The sequence below is a fragment of the Brachyistius frenatus genome, unplaced genomic scaffold (assembly GCF_029030835.1).
Source record: "Brachyistius frenatus isolate BFR_SWC_R1_liver_20210118 unplaced genomic scaffold, ASM2903083v1 Contig_11, whole genome shotgun sequence".
Lineage (NCBI taxonomy): Eukaryota > Metazoa > Chordata > Actinopteri > Embiotocidae > Brachyistius > Brachyistius frenatus.
Window position 1 is genome coordinate 5,397,834 of NW_027210610.1, and position 23,207 is coordinate 5,421,040.

Here is a 23,207-nt window from a genome sequence, read left to right on the forward strand (position 1 = left end):
AAAAATAATAATAATAATAAAAAAAATTATTCCCCAGAAAGATTTTTCAGAATTTTTGGGTACCGTCAGATTAATAAATGAACAGTCAAAAGGCTAGGTGGTTTTTTTTTTGTTTTTTTTGTAATTTTGAATTCGAAGAAGTAATTCATTTAAAAAAACAAAAAAACAAACGTGTGACGAAAGTGCGGCTGTCTTTCTCCAGTTGTATTTACTACATTCATTATTTCGCATTGGCGGTAAGTGCGTCCAGCATGTCCGAGCGGGAGGGGGGGGGGACATAAAAATAAAAATAGTCTTCATCATCGTAATTAACAGTTATAAGAAACAACAGTTTTTCCAAAGGACTATTGAGGAATCTACCACTAGCCGGTAGTAACGTTGTTGTTGTTTTTTTATGACCTCGGGATGGTACCACACATCAGCTGTTGTTTCATAACAAATGTCACAGAAGGACGACTCTGAAAATGACATCTGGGAGTACCAACCTCTTGAGAAGAAGAGGAGGAGACCTGGATCTACGTCTGCAACTGTAACAGTGACTAAAAAAAGATGCGCTTACAAGAAAACCTCCAAGAAAGACACTGGTGTCTCTGGCAAGTCACGTGACAAGATCACGAAAGGCAAAGCGGCTGAAAGCAGCGATTGTCCTCCAGATGGTAATGGAGATGAATGTCGCCGCCTGGAGCCACAAAGGTTACCCTCAGACATACCTCCTGCTGTCCAAAGTGACGATGCAGCCGAGGGTCCATCCTCTGGAGACTTCTGTCCCATCTGTCAGATGCCTTTCTTCATTTTGGTCGTGCAGTCTCAAAGATGGCACGTGGCTGAATGTCTTGACATCCCCAGGGACAAATGTCCAGGTAAGGACCAGCTGTAACATTAAAACTACTGGCAGGTGAAGCGTTACATAAAATACAACGGCCCAGCAGTGATGATTTTTATTGTCATTTTGGGGACTGTATTTTGTGGTGTTTTTTTAAATGTATTTTTCTTCAGTAAAGGCAAACCCTTAAAATGTCTGAAATATTACAGATAATACGTAAAATAGTACATCTCATCTATTTGGTTTGTTGACAAATAAAAGTAATAAATAAACCAAAACTTTCACCTCACATTTTTTTTTTGAAGATCTGTTTCGATAAAGTGCTTTTGAATTTTCCTAATTTTGCACACCGCTGTGTAAAACCTAATTATTGTGTGTATGATTTATCTGTTCATACAGAATGTCCAGATGGCCTTCAGTGCTCCTCCACCATTCCAAACCATTACAAGAAATTCAACCACACGCCCCTGGCTCACAGTCGAGCAAACAGTGACTCAGCCCTCCTCGGTCTGTCCCAGCAGGCCGAGACCAGCGGGGAGACCAGCCGCAGATGTCTTCCAGGACGGATAAACACTGAGATGGATGGCTGTATTTTAGAGACTTCACAAAATAGCGCTCTCGGTGTCTCCGCCTTACCCAGTCGTAGCGCCTCCCCTCACAGTAATCACACCGGTACACCTCAGTCGAAACTTACAAATGGCCTTTTGTTACTGCGCTCTCCCGGCCCAGAAGATTTAAAGAAAAAGAAAGGTTGGGCGTCGTCCTCTAAAGGCCAGAAGTCGGTCACTGCTTCCCAAGAAAGTAAAAGCGAACTTTTATCCACCCCCGTCCAGGAAGACGGTGGAAAGCCAGCTTGTATCGGATTACCTTCCCCTGAAATTGATGATGCAATATCCTACTCTCCTCTTTCACAGTCCCCTGCAGAGACTGAAGTCAATAATAATCAATGTAGAAAAGCTCTTTTTAATAATGATGCATTTGAAAACAAGAACGACGACTCTATGGTTCTGTTTAGTGACAACTTCTCAAGTGAAGATGAGCTCTTTGCTGAATTCATAGCCAACGATTTGAGAGCCAATAATATGCCAGCAAAGGATCCGTCTTCCTCAAACACACAGCTGGATTCAGTTTCCTCATTAGTGCCCACTAATCAGTTTGCTGAGAACAGGGCTGGTTCCTCATGTGAAAAGGAAATCAGCCAGGCTAACCTTCAGTCTCCACAGAGTGTTGTTTTAGAGCGCCTCAGAGAAACTCTTCAAAGCTCAGAAAACCTGCCTTTGGCAAACATCAACAGTATTCAAACAGAGCTACCGCGCACGCCTCCTTCTTCATCACAAAACCCCGCCATCCCAAGACCTCAAAGCATGCTGCCTCCGAAGGGCCACGGCGAGGCCGGACAGGCCACCGGGCTCAAGCAGATGGACATTGGGGTGTTTTTTGGCCTCAAAGCGGTCGAGGAGAAAGCGGCTGAGGGTGGACCAAACGACCTGCGCACCTCCTCTTTTCCAGCAGCTGGTGAGAGCTCAGGACGGAGAAGACGGAAGAGAGACGGCCCGAGCAGAAGGAGGGCCGACGCAACCGCAGGTACGTCGCAGGACGCGGAGACTGCGAATGGCAGCAGTTTAGTGGATGGACAAGGAGAGGCAGGGAGAGGTGGGAGCAGAGGATGGAGAGGAAGACGGTGGAACAGATGCAATGCTGATGGAGAAGTAGAGTTCCCACGTTGTCCGTTCTATAAGAAGATTCCAGGTTAGTGGGTGACTGTGTTTCACACGTGGCTGAAGAGATTTAAATGTTGATTGTTATGTGTTTTTATAACCTCAGATGTATGTAATATTTTCCCCAGGCACAAAGTTTTCCATCGACGCCTTTAGATACGGAGAGATCGAGGGCATCACTGCCTACTTCCTAACACATTTCCACTCGGACCACTACGGAGGGTTGACCAAGACCTCCACATTCCCAATCTACTGCAACAGAGTGAGTCAAGTTCTGGCAATTGGAGAATGCGATATTTCCTGGTGGTAGATTTTTTTTTTTTTTTTTTACCTCCGATTTAATTCGAGTTTCACTGCTGAACACAAACCCAATCGTTTACGAATTCATACAGGAAAAAAAGCTGAACGGTGTGTCAGTTTATATACCTGCAGTTTCATGGAACAAATAAATAGCAGTCTGCCACCAAAAGCTTATTAGTTCTTCCGTATTGTGGAAGAGATTCACTTATTTGAAAGTGATAAAACCCTTTTTTTTTTTTTTTTTTTTTCAACTGCCCCCCCCCCCAAAAAAAAAATATCCTATTTATTTGCAACTCACTAAAGAGCTGCCTAGCTGCTTTCCTCCACAGAATTCATAGAAGGAAGTACCTGATCCATTTATTATCATCTCACTGCACTGCATTGACTCGGAGTAATGAAAAATTGGCTTGCAGTCGTCAGCTATGAATACCAATTTGCCAATGGCTCGCACCATATTGCAGGTAATCAGAATTTGAAGACCTTTTGTCGGGGGTTCGGACACAGTCGTGCAGGAAATTTTGTTTCAGCTGCTCTTTCTCTTTCCCTTTGTTGTCACTGTAGCACCGACTACAGTGTGTGAATAACAATAAACTGAATATACTTTGGTATGCAGCCAAATAAGTACCATATGCATTTTTCACTCGGACTTTATATTGCCTCTTTCAAGTTCTAACAGACATATAATTCATTTCCAGTGTAAGTACATTTCTAATTCATCTTACTGGGATACGAAAGAACTGTAAGAATTATTAAGAATAACAAAAAGGTAGTTGTCAGAATATATTGGCGAGACAAACTAGATGTGTTGTAAGTTCTGCTGTCAAATGGGTCTCTCGCTGTGTGAGTGTATTTTTTTTGGTTTTTCCAGTGGGAGGTTGTTCTTGCATAACATATAGAGTAATATGTATTTTTAATAGAAAATTCGATTCATATCATTGTGTGCAAGTAAACCACCCTGATGTTGACTGACAGCTGCCTCCCCTGATCAGATCACGGCGAACCTGGTGAAGAGCAAACTTAAGGTGGCGGAGCAGTACGTCCATGTCCTCCCCATGAACACCGAGGTCACTGTGGAGGGAGTCAAGGTCATCCTCGTGGACGCCAACCAGTGAGTCATCTGTGACGTCAACACAGACCAGCCACTTATGGGTCCCACTGTTTGACCTCTTCATTGTGAGAAAGCCGGACCGGCCGCAGGCCACTGGCATCACATCGATCACACTCAGCTGTTCTGAAGGCTTGTTAACGGTTGTTAAAAATGGAGACGGAGGAGCCACTTTGCGCAGATGCAGCAAGTACAGCCAGACCGTAAAGATATACATTGATGTCCAACAGATCCTTAAACGAGCAGAGAAAAGGTTGCGCCCATCATTCTTTTCATAAAAGACATGATTAAACATTAAAAAAGGAGGATACTGAGGCAATCGTCAATTTTTGTTCAATATTTTCCACCAATATTAAATTCAAGCAGCCCCGAGCAAACGTCATATTATTGTGTCTCTGAGGGAGACTGGACTTTTGAGAGCAACTCGGTCTGCTCGAAATTTGATAACAATTCTTTGGAACTGGGGGCTCATTCATGATGGCCAATCTCTACTCGATAACTACAATTTGATATCCACAGTATTTCCCACTTTTTCTTAACAGAGGCAAACAAAAAATTTCACATTGAGATTGTCCTTTTGATTTTTTTTTTTTGTACCTTTTGATTTGAGTAAAACCGCAGATCATCACTGCCGTCAGTTCGGTCACAGCTTTTCTCTCCGCTCTGCCTTCAGCTTCACCTCCTGTCTGTGTCTGTTGTTTCAGCTGTCCAGGAGCTGCCATGCTGCTGTTCTTCTTGCCCGATGGACAGACGGTCCTCCACTGCGGAGACTTCAGAGCCGATCCCTCCATGGAGACCTACCCTGAGCTTCTCGGCTGCAGGGTGCAGACGCTCTACTTGGACACAACGTGAGTACTTCTCCTTTTCACCGTTCTTGGACGGTCAGTGGGAATAACGTGAATCCATGCCGGCTAAACTTGCAGCCCCATTTTAATGCTTGATAGTTCTCGCTACAGTCCCCAGCTCAGGTTTACTTCCTGTTCGGGGACTGAACGCAACTCCGTGTCCTTTGTCTGCTCGAGCAATGAGACTTTTCTGTCCACCCTCTGTTATCCTTGTAGCTACTGCAGCCCCGAGTACACCTTCCCCAGACAGGAAGAGGCCATCAACTTTGCAGCCAGCACAGCCTTTGAACTGGTGACCCTCAACCCACGAACACTTGTGGTGTGTGGATCCTACTTTGTGGGGAAAGAGAAGGTCTTTTTGGGTACGTGTCTGAAGGAGAGTTTTGTGACCATACTGAAGATATTTTGCCTCAAATAAGCCAGATCGCTTTTAGTGTATCAATAGAAATGTTAATCTTGTCAAAACAAGTTATCTGTTCCCTAAATCCTTTCATAAATAGGTAAAATTATGCATTACTTTGTATTAACCGTCTGCCCATTTCAAATTGGATAACGATGAGTGATGATACTCGAAATCAATTCGGTTATGAGGTTGATATTGTTTGCGCATAATGCAATATTATAATTCATTACTGTGATGTGTTACAAAGGGAAAGCTGCCAACACAAACTGTTGGACACAAAGTAAAACAGTTTCTATACCTAATGGTAAGATAAGTGGATTTTTCTGTAGCCTTTTCTCACCAGCTGATCTTTGCTGTCACTGAAAGGTCCTCTGATGTTACGTCTGTATTGAAATGGAAGCGGAGTGGCGGGGAAGAATTTGCGGATTAGTCTGTTTTGAGAAAAGAGCCACTCGGTATGTGTTGTCCTCGCGTGTGGGCAAACAGTCCTGGTAATACACATGCGTAATGGTCAAGTACTCAAAAATCCAGCATTGAATTGACAGAAAGGGAACAGCCTGGTTTCATTGTGTAATCACTGCTGGTTCAACAAGCTCTACATCAGAAAAAGAAGACGGCTGATTCAACTGGCTGTACGACTGTGCTCACCTCTGTTACTCCATTTGTACATTTAGAGATTTTACAAGGCAGGGAACGTGATACAATATATTCTGATCATTTTTGCTTTTAATCTGAGTCATTCAACAGTTTCTTTTTTTTTTTTTAATAAATGCATCTGCAGCCTGCAGAATTTGTACAGTGTGTTCTGGTGAAGTAAAAATACACAGTTGTCCTGCTGTAATCCTGGTTCCTACACAGACCCGGTTCTGCTTCATTTGTAGCGCTGGCAGAGGCCCTGGGGTCCAAAGTGTGCCTCTCTCGAGACAAATACAACACCATGTGCTGTCTGGAGTCGCAGCAAATCAGAGAAAGTATAACCACCGACTGGAAGGCGGGCCAGGTCCACGTGCTGCCCATGATGCAACTCACCTTCAAAGTACGTGCAGCAGTCTTGTTTTCTATTAACTGACCATTAACAAAAGTATTTTCTATTGTCTGTTGGCAAAACAAAGTACGTCAATGATTTAAAGTGAAAGACCAAGCAAATATATCACGTCAGATTAAACACCCGAGACAGTTTATTTATTCCGAGTCCGTGAGCCAATGTATTCCGACGGTAACACGGAGAACGGGAGGTAAAATCATTAGGGAACGCTAATTACAAAGAAATGAGAAAGAAAACAAACAAAGAAAAAAAAAAAAGCATATTGCGGCTCCAGAAGAACCAAGGCGCTTAAATTTGCCATCTGTGTAGGCACAGATAAGTCCCAGTCGGTACAATTCACGCCTCACTGGGCACAGAAAGGCTGACCTGAGGGGAAATGGATGCAGCAGCTTAGGTTTTAATGTGTGGCCTATCAGCAGAGACGGCAGGCTGTAATCAAGAAGAGCTACTTATAATGTGGACAAGACACACTGAAATAGGATTAGGCTCGAGCTGAAAATTATGTTTGCAACAAGAGGTTGATGAAAAATAATGGCTGGTTTTAGATGTCTGGAAGCTGGTGATTTAGAAATACAAAGAAAACAAGGAAACCTGAACTGTGTTTTGTTTCTATTCTAAATAGACAAAAATGTATCTTGTTTTTGGTTTTTTTTACGATATTTTTTTTCTTACTTTTATGAACTGGATCTTTGGAGTACAATTACAGTTGTCTCAATTATGACATTTTAATTTACAAAAAAAAAAAATGTTACTTTTATGGTATAAGCGATATACCTCGTGAAGAAGAGCTAATTATTAGCATTGAACATTGGAACATACAAAGAAAAATTACAATTATGTCTGCTTTTTAGGCTTCGTAAACAACAATGGCACAGGGCAGACGTGACTTGTATAATAACATAAATATATAAAGAAATTACAGACAATGATGGGTAACAATAACCAAAATAAACTATGTACTACGGTGGCATTAATTCTATACTCATTAACCCATTGCAGAAAGATGGGGCACAACAGCATGATGTCATTAAAAGAGCACCCCCCCCCCATCTCCTCTGTAGAAACTGCAGGATTACCTGGCACGCTTTTCAAGACAGTACGATCAGCTGGTGGCCTTCAAGCCGACAGGCTGGACCTTCAGCCAGCGGGTGGAATCGGTGGCAGACATTCAGCCTCACGTCAGCGGCAACATCTCCATCTACGGTGCGCACAAACCCTTTTTACTGACAGATTTTTTTTTTTTTTGGTTCTTTGTTGTCTGTCAGAAGAGATAAGAAATGTAAATCACATGAGAACATTAACAGAAAACATCTGAAATATGTATCTTCAGATGTGGACAACAGTCTAGCATTAAATACCCGTCGCTGAAATGGGTCATGACTTGATTTTCAATTGCAGATTTTAGCCAAGTTTTTTTTTTTTTTTTTTCTCCCCCGCTCGTCTCCCCCGTTTCATGTTCTCAATAGATCCATCAGCAGCCATCTGCTCTTGTAACCTACAATCACCAGCTGGAGGCTTCTACGACGCACACTCATCATTTCTTTCTCCTCAGCAGTTTGTGTGTCGCTCAGGCGGAAGCCAATTTGTGCTCCTTCTCTCTGTGCCTTGTGTTTATCTCCTCCTCCCCGCTCGTCCCAGCCATATGCTACTACTGCTGCCAATATTGTTCTCAGCATGCGGGAGGACGGACGATATACTTGAGAAGGCTTCGATCTTTTTTTAAAGCAGAGGGGAAATCACACTTGTGGAGGGATGACGCGAGGACAAACGAGAGGCAGCAGCTTTTTGTGGCAGTCTTATTCTATTTTTCATTAAAACGACAAAAGTGAGTCATTTGATAGTGTTTTTGTTTCGGTATCTGAAATTTGCCTTGTGCCCTCGGAGGGGAGCAGTCTGAGCCTGCGAGTAGCTTCGTTGCACATCTGGTCCCTCCTGTCAGACTTGCCCTGTTGCTTGTCTGACTGGTCCCCCCGCCCCCCGTACCTTTTAAACATCTGTCTTGCTGTCAAGTTTTTACCTGAAACCAAAACCCTTCTCTATCACCGAGCTCGATGTTTTGTTAGTGGAGAAATTGGGGATGAAAGTATCAAAGCAAAAAAGCTGCTTGAAAGTTAAGGTCATGTGTGAAATATCCCCTGGTCCAGTTCTAAACCACTGCCACTACATTTCAACTGCTTGTCAGGAAGCAAACGTCTGTTTGTTTTGTTTTTTTCTGCTGCCAATATGTGGGTTAATAATAATGGCAACCCCTCTGTGTCTTTGACAGGAGTCCCATACAGTGAACACAGTAGCTTTCTGGAGTTGAAGCGATTTGTCCAGTGGCTCCAGCCCCTAAAGATCATCCCTACGGTCAACAACGGCAGCTTGGCCAGCCGGAAGGCCATGGAGATGTGTTTCCGTGAGTGGCTCACATAAACCAGAGCTGAACTGTAACTTATGGGGCAAACGGTATTCTCTATAACACATCTGCTGCTTGTTAGTAGGCAGAACAAAGCCAATTAACTACATTCTTGCTGTAGTGCTGAATGAATATATTTCAACACTACTCATTTTATCACTTGTATTAATAACAATGGCATTTTGATGTCAACTTGATGTAGATCAAACTATTATGATGAAGTAGGTGGGGATGAAATGCATTAATGATTAATGCATTAATGATTAATCACATCTGTAAAAGTACTTAAACAAATTTTACTTTTATACACAACGGCCTGAATTAAAATAACTCTGGAAGCTGTAAACATACAATAGTAAGTAAGTAACTGCAAGTAATAATACTGCAAGTGCTGCTATGAAACTGCGCAATTCCTATTTCAATGTCTGCATTTCGTGCATTATTCTTTTATGCTAAATAAAATAAATATATTTTAAACATTCTTTTGCCCAAATGGAGTTTTTCAGATTACTGCCACCACTGTTGCGTAGTGGCTTTGAAAATCCAAACTTGTTTTGAAGCGTGCCGTCAGATCTTTCAGGAGTTTATCTCTGAGAGGGCAGAGACGTGTGGTTCAGATATGGCTCTCTGTGAAACAGGCTTCTCACACAGTCACGGCAAGATTTCTTCTTTCATGTCAAACAAAGTCCACTTATCTGCCCGAAATGTCTGTCTGTGTGTGTGTGTGTGTGTGTGTGTGTGTGTGTGTTCAGTCTCGGGGGTGGGGGAGCAGATTGGGAAAAAATGTCCAAATCTAGACTCGACACCATGAATAGGTTTGATGTACTGCAGCTTCCCAACATATATTGCGCCCGGTGATTTACACAATCTTAATCCTACAAATTGATTTCTACATTAAACCCCTGCATAAAAGGAGCATAAGAGATACCTGGGATATTTATGTACACCACAGCTTCTTGTAAGGTTCCATCACTTATGAGTCCATCGTTTTTGGCACACTAATGTGAATGATTAAAAAGAAAAATTGCCGTTTTGAAATGACTTTTCTTTAAATTATCGAGGTATTTCATTCCACCTCTCGCCTCGTACGTATATGTATTAAGTATTGCTACATTGGATGGAACGGGATGCCTCTATAAACGTCTTTGGAATTCTAATGGTATAAATATTGAAATATCCGTCTTTTTAAAAAAAAAAAAAAATCTTTTAAGTCGGTTAGGGTAAGTATTAATTCTTAAAGCGCTGCTCTGCATGCCTGCAGGGAGGAAAGATGAAACGGGAAACTAACTATGTGTCCTTGCGTCTTCAAGCATCCACCCTGCTGAGCACGATACTAAATCCTTGCCAACATTTATCAATAGACGCCCATCGGCTCCCGCTTTACGCTTTAGTAGATATAACAATGAACCAATAAGGAGTTTTATGACGCTAGTCAAAATGCTTTGTTGACAGAATGTCTACAGTTGACTTCATTTCACTTCTTTAATTCTTGAAATATCAAGATGAAGCTTAACTTGAATTTGCAGTTTGGTTCAGATAAGAAACTCAAATTCAATTCTGTGGACTTAAGTAATTCAACTTGAATTCTGTTGCTTACTCTTACAATTCCCCTGAATTTATGTCATGCTTGTTTATCACTCCTCTATCCAAGGAAAAGGCCATTTGGAGTTCAGTTCTTTTATTTACATTTATGCATAAGCATTTTACAAATAACACAGATTTGTGGGCGCAATACAACGGAGGTTCGCTCTACCTTCCCCAAAGGACGCATCCAATTGTAACAGAGCGTTAAAATGTGGCACGGCTTGAACAATCATAGTTGAAAATTTGCCTTATAGAATACACGCGCTGTGTAAGTTCTTGGTCAGAACCCAGTATCTGTTCCAACAGCTCCGTTAAAACTGGAAACACTATCCTCAGACAGGCTCATACGATGACGTGGGGAAAAGATCTGTCTGAATATTAACAATTTCAGATAATATGGTAATTTGATGTCAGGAGCTTGAAGTCGAGCTTTGCCATTGCCCTTTGTGGACATGATTTAAAACCAAAATAGAAAACTGACAATGATTTGTAGCCGTTCAAGTGAACAGGCCTTAGTCATAGTGTTTGTTTGATGTTGCCTTTCCTTGGGAGTGACACTGGTCATTTGACATAATGAGAAAAAGGACTCTTCTAGTTCCTAACCAATATACTAGAACTATCATACAGATCCACCCAATATCATGGCAAATCGTGTAATACACCCACCAGTCCACTGGAGGGTACAGGGATGGCCAGATATATTGTTATTGGTGTAACAATTTGTTGGATACAAAAACCTTTTACAGAACATAATGCAGAAAAAGATTTTTCTCCAAATGTGTGGTTTTATTTTTAGAATTATTTACAACTACTTGTGGTTATTACATCCTAGTTTACTGTTTCAGTGACGTCAATTTGGATAATAAAAAAGATGTATCATTAAAATGTAAACTATCTTGCCTCCGTTACATACCTGTGTCATTACCTCCTACGTCACTAAGAAAATCTAGAAACAGGAAAGTTACAAATCTCAGTGTACATAACAAAGATATTGAACAAACGTGTTTACCCGGTTACCTGCATTCAAGAAGCTTCGCAGGGCACGGCTTCAATTTCCTCATTGGTTCCACATACCGGGCTGACAGCAAATTCATTTCTGGGCAATGACACACTTGTTACTAACATGAGCATTCTTACAGAAATCCCCATCAGGTCACATTCTCCTTTATCAGAAATCTTTAACAGTTAGGGACTTTACAAGTTTCCCTGTGGCTCTGTTGTTCTTTGTGTGGCTTTAAAATGGTAACATATTTTGAGTACAAGAACCTTCAATGTACAAATGCGATTGTTTTAAGACAGAGTAGGTGAAATATAGCAGTCATCTGCATATTTACACCATTTCTTCACAACCTGACACAATTTGAGTTGATCTCGCAGACGGATTTGGCTCAGGGCCCCAGGGCTTGTGTTGCGGGAATGACATGACTCAAGGCACCATGGAGGCGCTTTAAGGAAATACGTTCCGGTAAAACATCATTCTTTGTTTCCTTCCGTGGCAACTTTTGGGAATAAGCATCTTATCTACAGTTACAGTTTCCAACACAATACACCCAGAACAAAACTCTCACGCCGAACAAATAAACATACTATTTACATATAATGTATAAAATTGTTCAAATCATTTTGAATCCTTCATTTTAGATTTTAAGCTCGTTTAAACTAAGTAAACTGATAAAGTGAGTGATCAACAAAAAGTGGCCAGGCGAGGGGGGAAAATACTGTCATCTGTCTAAAGCAGTCAACACAAGGTACAAACCTCATCATGCGGACACGCAGAAATAAATGTCTCATCTCTAATGGTCAGTTTGGAGTCCGTCACTGAGATTGCGGACGCTGACGTCCAGGTAGACGCAGGATGGTCACTTTCACCTGAAAAGAGATCAGTCTTTTCACCTGGAGCGCATGTGTGATTACAAACAGCTAAATCATGGACCCTGATAATGTTTTCAGGTGTTGGCGAATGTACCTTTTCCTTGAGTGACTTGTTGATATACGTGTTGAACTCCTCCACGCTGCCGGTGTGCAGGTCATTCACTGCCAGGATTTGGTCGCCTTTGTGGAACAGACACACCGTCTGTGTCTGTCCCGTCCAACCGGCCACACTGCGACACACAAACGCACGTTCCGTCTTTCAGATGCACTCTGTGACTCTTTATAAACATCTATTAAAACCAGCGCAGACACACACTATACAGACAGAACCCAAAACATAACACAATAACAACTCAATTTATCACAGCTTAAATGAGTCTAATATAACATAAAGCCAAACGTGTTTGTGCTGTGCCACAGAAGCATGTGCATGTTTGTTCTTCGGCTAACAGGGATTGAAAATAGGGATTTTGTGTAATCAAACAAATCAATGCAAAGAACGGTTCCTAAATCTCTGCACAAATGTATAAACTTCCCCACAATACAGCCGGTCGGTCTGAATCATCCACTTCAAATGAATAGACATCTCCTGCAGCGCAACATTAAGCCTTTTTAAGAATTGAGACTTTTCCAATGGTGTTTCTCAGACAAAGGGAATCTATGATTTATTGGATGAATGCAAACCTGCACAACAGACAGGAGTGAATGTTGCACATACATCTGCGGTTTCTGTCTTTTCATGGATATTAATGGATTAGTGGTGCATTTGATCTGATATTTTTCCTTTAGTTTAGCCTTTTCAGACGCCTGGATCAAAGCAACCCAACGTGGGCAACTATTTAAGAATGTATTATTTATTTGTATAACTACGCAGTCCTGCTTTTGTGACAAACCTACCTTGGCTTTCCCTCCACTTCTGTTAGTGTGAGGTGTTTCTTCAAATCGGCCTGCTTCACCTCAATATCTCTCTCCTCGGGATCAAATGTTGGCAGACTGGAGAAAAATAAAAGACAAAAAAAGCTTTATTTATTGAGAGCCTACATATTTTTCAATGCAATAGAGAAATCTCGTCGAAATCTTGACACCTCCATGTTAATTTGTACAGAATTTAAAGTGAGTAAATTCTACCGGGATGACACTTCTAATAAAAAATATGTTGTTTGTGTCACCTTCCATTTAGTATAGTTTTGGTAAAATAATTGGTCAGCCAAGACCAATTTAAGAGTTTGGATTAATTTGTTCTTCTCAGGATGTGGCCGGTAAGCACATGCATGCATAAACCTCCAGAAACCATTCTAGCCAGTCCAACATGTCAACGCAGGCTGTGGCACTGATTCACCCGAGATGTGTTGATGACTTTTGTAACTATGACTTCATGGATAGCACAGACAGTGCCACATGTGTGTGTGTGTGTGTGTGTGTGTGTGTGTGTGTGTGTGTGTGTGTGTGTGTGTGTGTGTGTGTGTGTGTGTGTGTGTGTGTGTGTGTGTGTGTGTGTGTGTGTGTGTGTGTGTGTGTGTGTGTGTGTGTGTGTGTGTGTGTGTGTGTGTGTGTGTGTGTGTGTGTGTGTGTGTGTGTGTGTGTGTGTGTGTGTGTGTGTGTGTGTGTGTGTGTGTGTGTGTGTGTGTGTGTGTGTGTGTGTGTGTGTGTGTGTGTGTGTGTGTGTGTGTGTGTGTGTGGGAGGTTCGAATGTCTCCGTCCACTACTGATAACTCGCAGCTTCAGCTGATCATCAAATAAAATGTCTCTGGCACAGTCAGTATATTTAAAATTAAAAAGGCCACAAACAAATGCTCCCCACCTGTGGAATGAGCCACCTAAACACCTGAATAAAACTGTCTTTTCATTTAAATCAGGGCTTTAAACTTTGTTGTTGGCTGCTGATTTCCAGTAAATTAAATATGCAACCACAATATTAGTGTCTTGTAGTTTTATGCCTCCATTAAGCACTTTGAACTGCCTTGTTTATATTTTCTCTCCAATGCAATTAAAAAAAAAAATTCTTAATCTTATGTTTAATGTATTTCCCAGCCCCTGTAAATCACTTTTAATTGTCTTGTGTCTGAATGGTGCTGTAGAGTTGCCTTGTCATCCTAGTTGGTAGTTATTTTCTGATTCAGGGTCAGAGGAATTTAGATAATCTCACCTATTCATGGATCTTGTTTTTTTCAATGTGTGCAGATTGTGTATCTCCAGCATCTCTACAGGAGAGGTGGCACCGTCGTCATTGGAGCTGCTGCTGGAATCTGAAGATGGATGTTGTTCTTCTCTGTAAAACCAAGAAACAGCACGAGGGATTATAACATCACATCACGGTACATGTCTCAGTTACATTCAGATAAGAATCACTGGTATATTTCTGGTTGATGTCTAACAAAAGACCAGGAGACAGCTTGGAGAGACCGAGGGAATAAATTACAAAGAGGCTGTCATGTATCACGCAACGCTTTATGCTGAGTACACAATCTAAAGCTACACAATGATACAGAGGAAGAAAACCATCTGAATGTGGATTTGGTGGGGTTGACTCACAGGCAGATAACATACATGTTGCAACATGTTACATACATGTTACAATACGATTCTCGCATTGTACTACAGGCCCGGGATGGACAAAATTTGCTCTCATTTGCTCTTATGACATCAAATAACAGCAATAAAAGTAGAAGAAATGGTTCATGGAGAATATTGTACATGCCAAAAAACAAAATAAGTTTCTTTCAGTTACACAAAAAGAGGATCAGATGTCTTGAGATTTCTTTAAACAGTTCATAAAAGCAGCATGGGAGAAGCAAATAATTCCCAAATCACTGTGGAGGAATTCTAATTAAGAGGCACTTTAGAGAGGAGTCCTTCGACCCATATGCCAAAATGGAGTAGAGACGATGTTCGTTTCGTGTGGCGGCACAGCGGTCGACCACACTTGGCCAGAAATCAGTGTGTCCTGCACAATTATTACACAGTTTGTTATCGTATCAAATTAGTAAAGCAAAGAGCTGCAGGAGATGATGGCACCGGATAGAAGGAACAGGCGAGAACTACTTATACTCGGTGGTATTGGTGATAAACACAACGGCCTCGTAAACACCAAGGTGAAATCGATTGGGTAAACTCTGCTCTCCTTGGGAAACAGAAGGTCTGACATGCCGCACAGACTCAAAGTGAGATTTAAACACTTGCTGAACACTTGTTAGTATTGCAAGGGCCTCACAGCCTCGCTGCATGGAGATTAGTTTCGGGGAGAGTCAACTCAATCAGACAGAAAATGTATTTTGTTTCCTGTTGGCAGACCTTATTCAAGCTTCCATGCAATGAACTGAATTTGATGAGGTTATGAAACCATGTGCTGTTTGTTTTTAAAATGCACTTATGCAAGCCAACATAAGTTAAGGGATAACAAGCCCTTTGTTCCTTTTCTAAATGAAAAGTTGAGTCATACGCATTAGGACTTTCGGTGGCTACTTTTAGCTCATGCAGGCAGATGTTAGATATTATTATGGTGAGTTTTACCACTTGCCGCCAAAGTGTCTGCTGTTTTAGAGAAAGTTACACTGTATCACTTTCAAATAGTTAATACAGTTCAAAGAGAAAAGAAAAACAATGTTTGTTTTCTTCCCCACGTAAAATGCTGCACATGATTAGTTTGTTCATTTAAATTAAACTTTCCGATTTATGGTTGAGCCGATCTTTTTTTTAAATTTAGAAACAACATAAACGGGCAGGGGGGCAAACATTGAGTCAACAAGAAATATTTAGTTTGATCGATTATCTAAATTATTTGATCTTTTTATTTGGATTAGCATCACAGCACACAAGCAAGCCACAATAAACAGCATGACAAACAACATGTTGAAGATGTAAAGCTTATACAAGGCCGTTATCCAAAATCTGCATCTCAACACACACGTTAATGGCTCAGCTGTATACAAATCTGCAAAGATAACCAGGTTTCGCAGCCTCTTTGATGAGGTGAAAAGATATGTTTCACCAAGTCCAGCACAAGAGTTGCTAAACAGGCTCTGAAATGGCGGCTTTCTAATTACCTCTGATGAGTCAGCTGTTTTTGGTATCAAGGGCACCGAACAAACACGTCACAAAGAGCTGCACAAAGAGTACCGACACCAGTGACAAAAGGAAACGTGAGACATAAACACAGCACAGTCACAAAAGGAAACGACCACACTGCGATTTATCTGAGACCTACCTGCCTTCAGCTTCCGTCTCCTCAGCAAATGGGGGCAGCGGGGAAATCTGGGTCTTCATTTTGTTAAAGACTTGAGTGACGGACCTCATCAGGGTGCCCCCGTTAACCTCCTCAACTTCACGGTCCCTGAAAGCATTCAGGATAATGATCCGCTTTCATTTTCAATAATAATCAGCAATTATTTATCACTATTTGTAAACACGATTTTGTTTGTTTGTTTGTTTATTATTTCGGCCATCGATGACTATAAGTCTACAACTTACGTTGCCTGAGCGGCTTGTTCATCACATTTGACCTTCGTCATCATTTCATATCTGCAAGAGATAAATATTCAAATCAGCGGTCAAACAAACAACATTAAATACTGCAGCACAAAAGGCCGCCGTTAAGACGTGCGTCAGTTCAATAAAGTGTGGGTGGATGGAATGTGTTTTTGTTCCGGGACAAAGAGAAACAACAATTAACACTCACGGTGACTCCATGCTTTCGCCATACACTGCACCATTTTCCACGACCTAATTCATGACATTTGGAAGACAAACAAATGGGGAAAATTAGTCATATTCTTAGTTACTGTAGCACGTAAGTACAAAAATAAAGAGTTGAAGCTTTACTTTGTCATGTATGAGAGTAAACTGAATAGCTTTTGATTTTGGACTGTTGGTCAAAACGTTTCATGATGTCCACTTGGGACTCTGGGAGAGCACAATTTCTGTCTATTTTCTGATATTTTTAAGACAAAACAAATCATCACAAACTGGAAACAAAAGTATAGTAGGCTGAAGTATAGTATTGTTACTTGTGGCCTTACTGTTTTTCTTGCAAAAGCGATCGGATAGTCGTATATATTCACAGGCTCAGATGCACGTCTTTTGGAATACGCTTCATCCTGCCAGCCAATCAGAAAGCAAAACGACACCGTAAAAACAAGAGGCGCGTCCAGTTCTGTAATGAGTTCTGTAAAAGTTTAGATGTTGCACCTTTGGTTCTTCAGTGTCATTATCCAAAGCGTTTGAGGATGGATCAGATAATGACCGAATTTTCAGTGTCGGCTGACGAAAAAAAACACAAAAAAAACACATTAAAATACCTATGTAATGACTGTTTACATTATTATGATAACATAAAGTTTTCTTTGTAGAAAAGTAAAAAAAAATCCTAAAGAAAATGTGCAGTGTATGTGTTGCTTATTCATGTTACTGTCCCTGACAGGTTCTACTTTTCTTGTTAAGAAAAATCTATTAGAAGATGTGATCTAACGGTGATCCAGTATCCAGTGAAACACTATTTGAGATGTTGGGTGGGAGAGGACGATTTATCGTTCTAAAATTCTGACACTGTACTGAATAGACACACATTAAAATCCTGAAACAGAAAAGAAAAGAAAAAAAAAAAACGGTAACTCCATACTGTTGCTCACGTGTTTTCTATACTTGGCATAGAGTTGTGTTGAAGTACGATTTGAATTTGGCTGAAAAAAAACCCACATTAACCAAAACACAAGACGTACTGAAATAAAGAGGAGATGGCAACAACAGCACTAACATGGGAATCTGTTCATGCTTGAGAAATAAATTTGGAGAGAAAAAAGTGAGGATATACTCTCGTTTCACACACAGTGTGTCTTTCCCTGCACAAAAGGAATCACTCGACAAAGAACAAACGATTGACAGGATTCATGCATTCATAAAAGATTTGCCAAATTCATGCAGCGCTTTAGTTGCAGTATTGTTGACCAACCGTTTGAAGCAGATCCACGGAAGTCTGTTTCCGCATAAGAGGGTATGAAATAACCTGGTTAAACAGGAAGAAATATATTTCAGGTAACTGATGATAAACAAAACTAGTTGGTGGTTGCTTGTTGGATTTTCCAGGGGACAACTGAGTGGATTTCGACCAAGCATCAAATCTAGTGAGAATGAAGGAAGAGCTCAGTAACAGGAAATAAAGTCATATTAAAATACAAATTCTGGACTTTGAGAGTCAGTGAAAGAAGGAGAAAGCAACTTATTGGATCACGCTTAATTAGTGTGCTTCGCTTGGCACAAAGACTGGAAACAGGAAGAAACAGCTGGCATGGCTCCATTCAAAGATAAGGCAACAAATTACTGATTTGCAGGGGATTAGCCTGGAGTATTTACTTGCTGCAGCCTCTGCTGCTTTCTCTGAACCAAAAAAATACTTGAACAGATAATAGACAAGTTTTGCTCCTTTGATTAGAGCCTAGCACATTTCCCCGAATGTCAAACTTTTCCTTAAATATAGTTGGTGTTCAGCAGCTAAGAAAAATGGAATAGACTTTAAACATTTACCTCAATCATATTCTGCCCATGAGACATGTCCTATAGGAGGTTCAAATCATTATTATCAATGACAGTGACTTTGGTAAGTAAACATCGTGGCTGCAATGAGGGCGATGCTTTCTCCTCACAAGCTGTTGCAAAACATGATCAAGAAGTAAGACGTAAATGTACCTCTGAACTGAGAAATTTATGTGGCCGGATTTCCAGTGCGTCAAACAGGACAGAGAACCAGCCATCCACTTCCTCGCTAGAACAGAAAGAAGGCACTTAAAAAGGTCAGTTTTAGACTCCACCAATTATGGTGTCCACATTTAATTAAAATTCAATACCAAAATCAAATATAAAGAGGAAACAGTAACATTAAGCAGTGATTTAGTGCGAGCAAAGCCATTATCAGGTAATAGACAACAAAGGGGAAAGCAGCTTCATAATTTCTCTTTGATTGTTTGAACTCCCAAAATAGTAAATGGTGTGCAGGGCAGGTGGAAGTGTTTTATGAGGTGCTGTGAAAGTGTCAGCGAGGGCCCTGAGAGGGGGACTAGTCTGTTGCCTGAATTTTCTTTCAACCATGGTCTGACTTTCAGATTGATGCTATCTTTTTTTTTTTTTTTTTTTTTTTTTTTTTAAATTGGAACCGTTTCCTGCACATTAATGAAAAATACATTTAAAACCAATCTCTTTTTAAAAACATATATAGAATTAATATGGCTATTATGGTGTAAACTTATTGAGCACCTTTTTACCTTGGTGCTCTAAAAAAAAAAAAAAATCCTTTATAATTTACCTCCCATTCAGCCATTCACACACACAATGGCGGCTCGGGCCACTTGAAGTGATTAAACTGTATTTTGAAAAATGCACTGATGAAATTTTAGAGGACTGATGAGGAGCCTTGAATTGAGATTTTTGATTAGGTTTTAGGGTTGCTGGGTGCTCATCCAAGCCTTCTTTACTCCAACAGTCAGTAAACACAACACCAATCACTCCTTAGGCACAGCTATCAAAGTTCCTGTGTAGAGTAGACATGAACAGACTGAGTCTGGTATGTCTGGAGCTTTTATGGTACAGTGTGGTAAAATTCATGAAAGTTAGCAATGGATTTATAAATTCAATCTCAGCCTGTAAAAACCACGAGACTGACCAGCTCTCCCCGACGAGGAAGTAGTCCCGGCCATTGGCCCGGATGTAGAGCACACAGGAGGGGGAGCATTTTAAGTTCTTCTGGATCCATCCCCATTTCTGGTGATCTTGAGGGCTCACACGCAACACTGAGATACTGATGGAGGAATACAGTAGACAGACGTTGCATCGTGTCATTTATATTCTTTGCATCAATGCATCAGATTAGTCATTAAATAATTCATGGTTTTGATGTATTGGGAAGAAAATATCGGTATATATTGCAAATGATTTGTATAGTTAGAGGTGACTCTTAAAAGAGAACATACTGGGACAGGTTGATGACTCCGAGTGGCTTGTCCTTTTCTTCTGGGCTCTTGAAGTACATGAGCTGATGGTCCTGCTCACTGATTTTGAACAGGACAAAAAAACGCTTCTTCCATGATTTCTGCAAGTGAAACATGATCAAATAAATAATGGTATGTAGTAATAAAAACAAAACCTACAAAGAGATTTCATACATTGCACCCATTAGGCTACATCTTTTACCTCTGTGCTGAACCGGCTTAGGGGAGGAGATTTATGCAGGTATCCAGATCTTATTTCAGTCGCATCTGAGGCTAGTTTGTAGAACACCGCATTAATGCCTGAGGAAAAAAGAAAAGCCTATTGTTTCGTGATCCTTGTTCTTATTTACAGAAATCTACAACTTTATTTGCACGTTATTGTTTATTGGGAAACCCAGCAAAGTATTTATGGTGGAGACTAGACATGTAATCAAGAATGGAAAGTAACTTAGTCGGAAAAAAGGCTTGATTGATGAAATTCCCCTTAAAACTATCAACGAGTGTGTCTTGATGAGATCAGCTGTTAATAAACAGGTTTTCTGACACACCGTACACAGTATTAAGATACCAGTAAATACCCACAAGCACCAAAAATCAAACCATAAATCCGATTTTCCAGATGTGATACACTACCTGTACTCTTCTGGGTTTTAGGCATCGTGACACCACATCTAAAAGAAAATAGACATCTATCAGTCTGTGTCGCTTCAAAACAGCATAAACATAGTTTTAACCTTTTAAACAATGTTGGTTTAAAAATAGACTCATTCCCAAACAAAAGCCGTGTTAAGTTACAGGTGCAGGAATTTTAACGCTGCAAAAATAATCCTCAGACTTATTGTTAATCAAATAATAAGCATGTAAAGACCCTTTTAATAATAATAATAATAACATTAAAACACAATTTGATACACACTTGCTGGTGGATACACTTTCAATTCTGTGTCACATCACAGATAAACAATTAGGGAAATTCCAATAAAACAAATCATAATATTCTTACCAGCGGAGCAGCTGTTCAGAGATTCTGCTCACCTCGCTCTCTTGAGCACCAAATGTTGCCACACGAGGAAGCTGGTTGTGTTTAGTGTCAGGAAAACAGCAGCAAGATAGAAACTGGAGTTTCTGGTTCCTCGGTTCAATCTTCCTTAATGTCTGACTGCTCTGTTGTTAGAATGCGAGGCTGAGTTCTTTTGGGACCTTATATCCCCTGAAAAAAATGGGAACATATTCACTCTTTTTTATTTTTGACATTATAAGAAATAACACAACAGGCTAATATGTCACAACTCCAAGAGATTGTCATGGCTGAACTAAAACAGATGGATAACAAGTGTATCATTCTTGGCATAAAACAATTACTGCGACATCTCCTTTATATGTTATAAAAACGTCAAAACAGATAACAGCGGAAAACAATGAAAGGAGACAATGAAAGGACACAAAGAAACAAGGAAAGGAAATGAGGCACAACCTTATGTCCTTTCCTTGTTTCGTTTCCTTGTTTCATTTTGTTTGTTTCGTTCCTTGAGGGTCGGAGCTCCAGTAGCAGGAGGAGAAAGACCAGGTGGAGCCCTGGTGGAAGGAGCAGAAAGCCCAGGCAGAGCTCCAGAGGAAGGAGCAGGAAGCCCAATGGAGCTGTAGAGGCAGGGTGAAAAAGCCCAGGTGCCCTAGGAGAAGGAGCAGAAAACCCAGGTAGAACTCTAGTAGAGGGAGCAGAAAGCCCAGATGGAGCTCCAGAGGAATGGAGCAATGTTGTCACTTTGAAAAAATTTCAGGCACTCTGGCACTTTGAAAAGACCCAGACAGAGAGAGCCCCAGGACAGGACCCTGTGAAGAAGAAATCAAAGGAGAGCAGGCTGGATGGAGCTCCGTCACACCCAGCCAGAGCCCCGCAGGCTGCTAGAGAGAGAGCCCAGCCAGAGTGTCTGGAGCCCGGGGAGAGGAAAAAAGAGCGCAGGCTGGCTGGAGCTCCAGCCAGGACCCTAGTAGCTGTCGGAGAAAGCCCAGTCAGAGTGGCTGGAGCCCGGGAAGAGAGGAAAAGGAGAGCTGGATGGAGTTCCATCCAGCCTGCTCTCTTCTTCCTTCTCCTCCAGCTCCAGTGACTCTGGCTGGGCTTTGTCTGACAGACTCATGCCAGCCTCCTATCCTTGTTTCCTTATGTCATTTCCTTGTTTCCATTATTTCATGTCCTTGTATCATTGTTTCACTTCCTATTTTCCTTTCCTTGTCTCTTTGTTTTGTTTCCTTATTTCCTAGTTTCCTTTCCTTTCCTTGTTACCCTGTTCCGTTTCCTTGTTTCCTTTCCTTGTCGTTTCGTGGTTTACTTCCATTTCCCTCATAGTCACCCATATATTTAGGGGTTAACTTTCTGTTTCCCTATTTACTACTTGTTTTACTTGTTTCTTTCTACCTAAATCAGGAAATGGGAACGTAAACCAAGGCGTAAATGAGGAGTTGATGAAGTAAACTTGGAAGTTAGTAAACATGAAGAAAAACTGTTTCTTTAAATGTATCTGATTTTCAATTGGAGTTTGGTGTGGTGACACACATCAGCAGTTTGTTTTCAGACTGCAGTTCAAGTTGGAGCATCTTGTCTGGTGCTAAATAGGCATCAGCTAGACTGATTTAACTTTCTCAGGGTGAGGACACAACAGACACTCACATGCACTTGATACTATGAAAAATTGCCATATATGGGTTGTCTGTGAGCTTTAAAGTACCACCCAGGTCTCGAAAACGTCACAAACTCCTTCAAATGTGCATGTGGGTCACGAGAACACACACACACACACACACACACACACACACACACACACACACACACACACACACACACACACACACACACACACACACACACACACACACACACACACACACACATCAAGGTCAGTGTCAGGCTAGTATTTATAGCTTTCTTATGGGCTTCATGTTTAGTAGGACATGAAATACTGTAAATCCTCCACTAGTCAGACAATTTGCCCATGTGTTGTCCTTTCTCTGCCTGAGACCTTTTGCGTGTTTTCAAAATTTAGATTTACGGTCTATAATAAATAAAACAAGGCACATGCTTGGAAGAGCACCAGGACAGTGGGTGGCTGATATTCACCCTGTTCTCCCCCTCCCTGATGACAAAGT

General features: G+C 41.0%; 2 protein-coding genes across 4 annotated transcripts; one reads left to right on the plus strand and one right to left on the minus strand.

Annotated features, from left to right (window-relative positions):
• Positions 1–138: 138 nt before the first annotated feature.
• dclre1a (DNA cross-link repair 1A (PSO2 homolog, S. cerevisiae)) lies at positions 139–9,114 on the plus strand. Of its 2 annotated transcripts, XM_069691719.1 has the most exons (9): positions 139–860; positions 1,223–2,572; positions 2,670–2,803; positions 3,831–3,949; positions 4,651–4,794; positions 5,008–5,153; positions 6,076–6,230; positions 7,301–7,442; positions 8,506–9,114. In XM_069691719.1, exons 1-9 carry the CDS (start codon positions 440–442, stop codon positions 8,652–8,654), a joined length of 2,760 nt encoding a protein of 919 aa, XP_069547820.1. In that variant the 5' UTR covers positions 139–439; the 3' UTR covers positions 8,655–9,114. The 2 variants fall into 2 exon arrangements, with proteins under 2 accessions (XP_069547820.1, XP_069547821.1); XM_069691720.1 differs by lacking the exons at positions 7,301–7,442; positions 8,506–9,114 and having other exon boundaries at positions 6,053–6,169.
• A 727-nt stretch (positions 9,115–9,841) lies between these two features.
• Positions 9,842–21,113, minus strand: LOC138617061 (pleckstrin homology domain-containing family S member 1-like). Of its 2 annotated transcripts, XR_011310638.1 has the most exons (18): positions 21,070–21,113; positions 20,700–20,737; positions 20,269–20,366; positions 20,049–20,167; positions 19,742–19,876; positions 18,772–18,847; positions 18,610–18,639; positions 18,038–18,091; positions 17,278–17,349; positions 17,109–17,186; positions 16,769–16,812; positions 16,561–16,611; positions 16,298–16,423; positions 14,240–14,362; positions 12,991–13,086; positions 12,188–12,323; positions 11,978–12,090; positions 9,842–11,317 (listed from the first exon to the last, which is right to left on the minus strand). XR_011310638.1 is itself a non-coding variant. In XM_069691724.1 (17 exons), the coding sequence occupies exons 2-17, from the start codon at positions 20,722–20,724 to the stop codon at positions 12,037–12,039; spliced, it is 1,317 nt and encodes a 438-aa protein (XP_069547825.1). In that variant the 5' UTR covers positions 20,725–20,737; positions 21,070–21,113; the 3' UTR covers positions 9,842–12,036. The 2 variants fall into 2 exon arrangements, 1 of the variants encoding a protein (XP_069547825.1); XM_069691724.1 differs by having other exon boundaries at positions 9,842–12,090.
• Between the last annotated feature and the right edge of the window lie 2,094 nt (positions 21,114–23,207).

Excerpts from the sequence above, each read along its gene's own strand:
- dclre1a (XM_069691719.1), top strand. The coding sequence starts at position 440 with ATGTCACAGAAGGACGACTCTGAAAATGACATCTGGGAGTACCAACCT. Across the intron at positions 3,950-4,650 it reads ATCCTCGTGGACGCCAACCA|CTGTCCAGGAGCTGCCATGC; the intron begins GTGAGTCATCTG and ends CTGTTGTTTCAG. Across the intron at positions 7,443-8,505 it reads CGGCAACATCTCCATCTACG|GAGTCCCATACAGTGAACAC; the intron begins GTGCGCACAAAC and ends TGTCTTTGACAG.
- LOC138617061 (XM_069691724.1), bottom strand. The coding sequence starts at position 20,724 with ATGCCTAAAACCCAGAAGAGTACAG. Across the intron at positions 20,168-20,268 it reads TAAGCCGGTTCAGCACAGAG|AAATCATGGAAGAAGCGTTT; the intron begins GTAAAAGATGTA and ends TTTCACTTGCAG. Across the intron at positions 12,324-12,990 it reads GAAGTGGAGGGAAAGCCAAG|TGTGGCCGGTTGGACGGGAC; the intron begins GTAGGTTTGTCA and ends TGTGTGTCGCAG.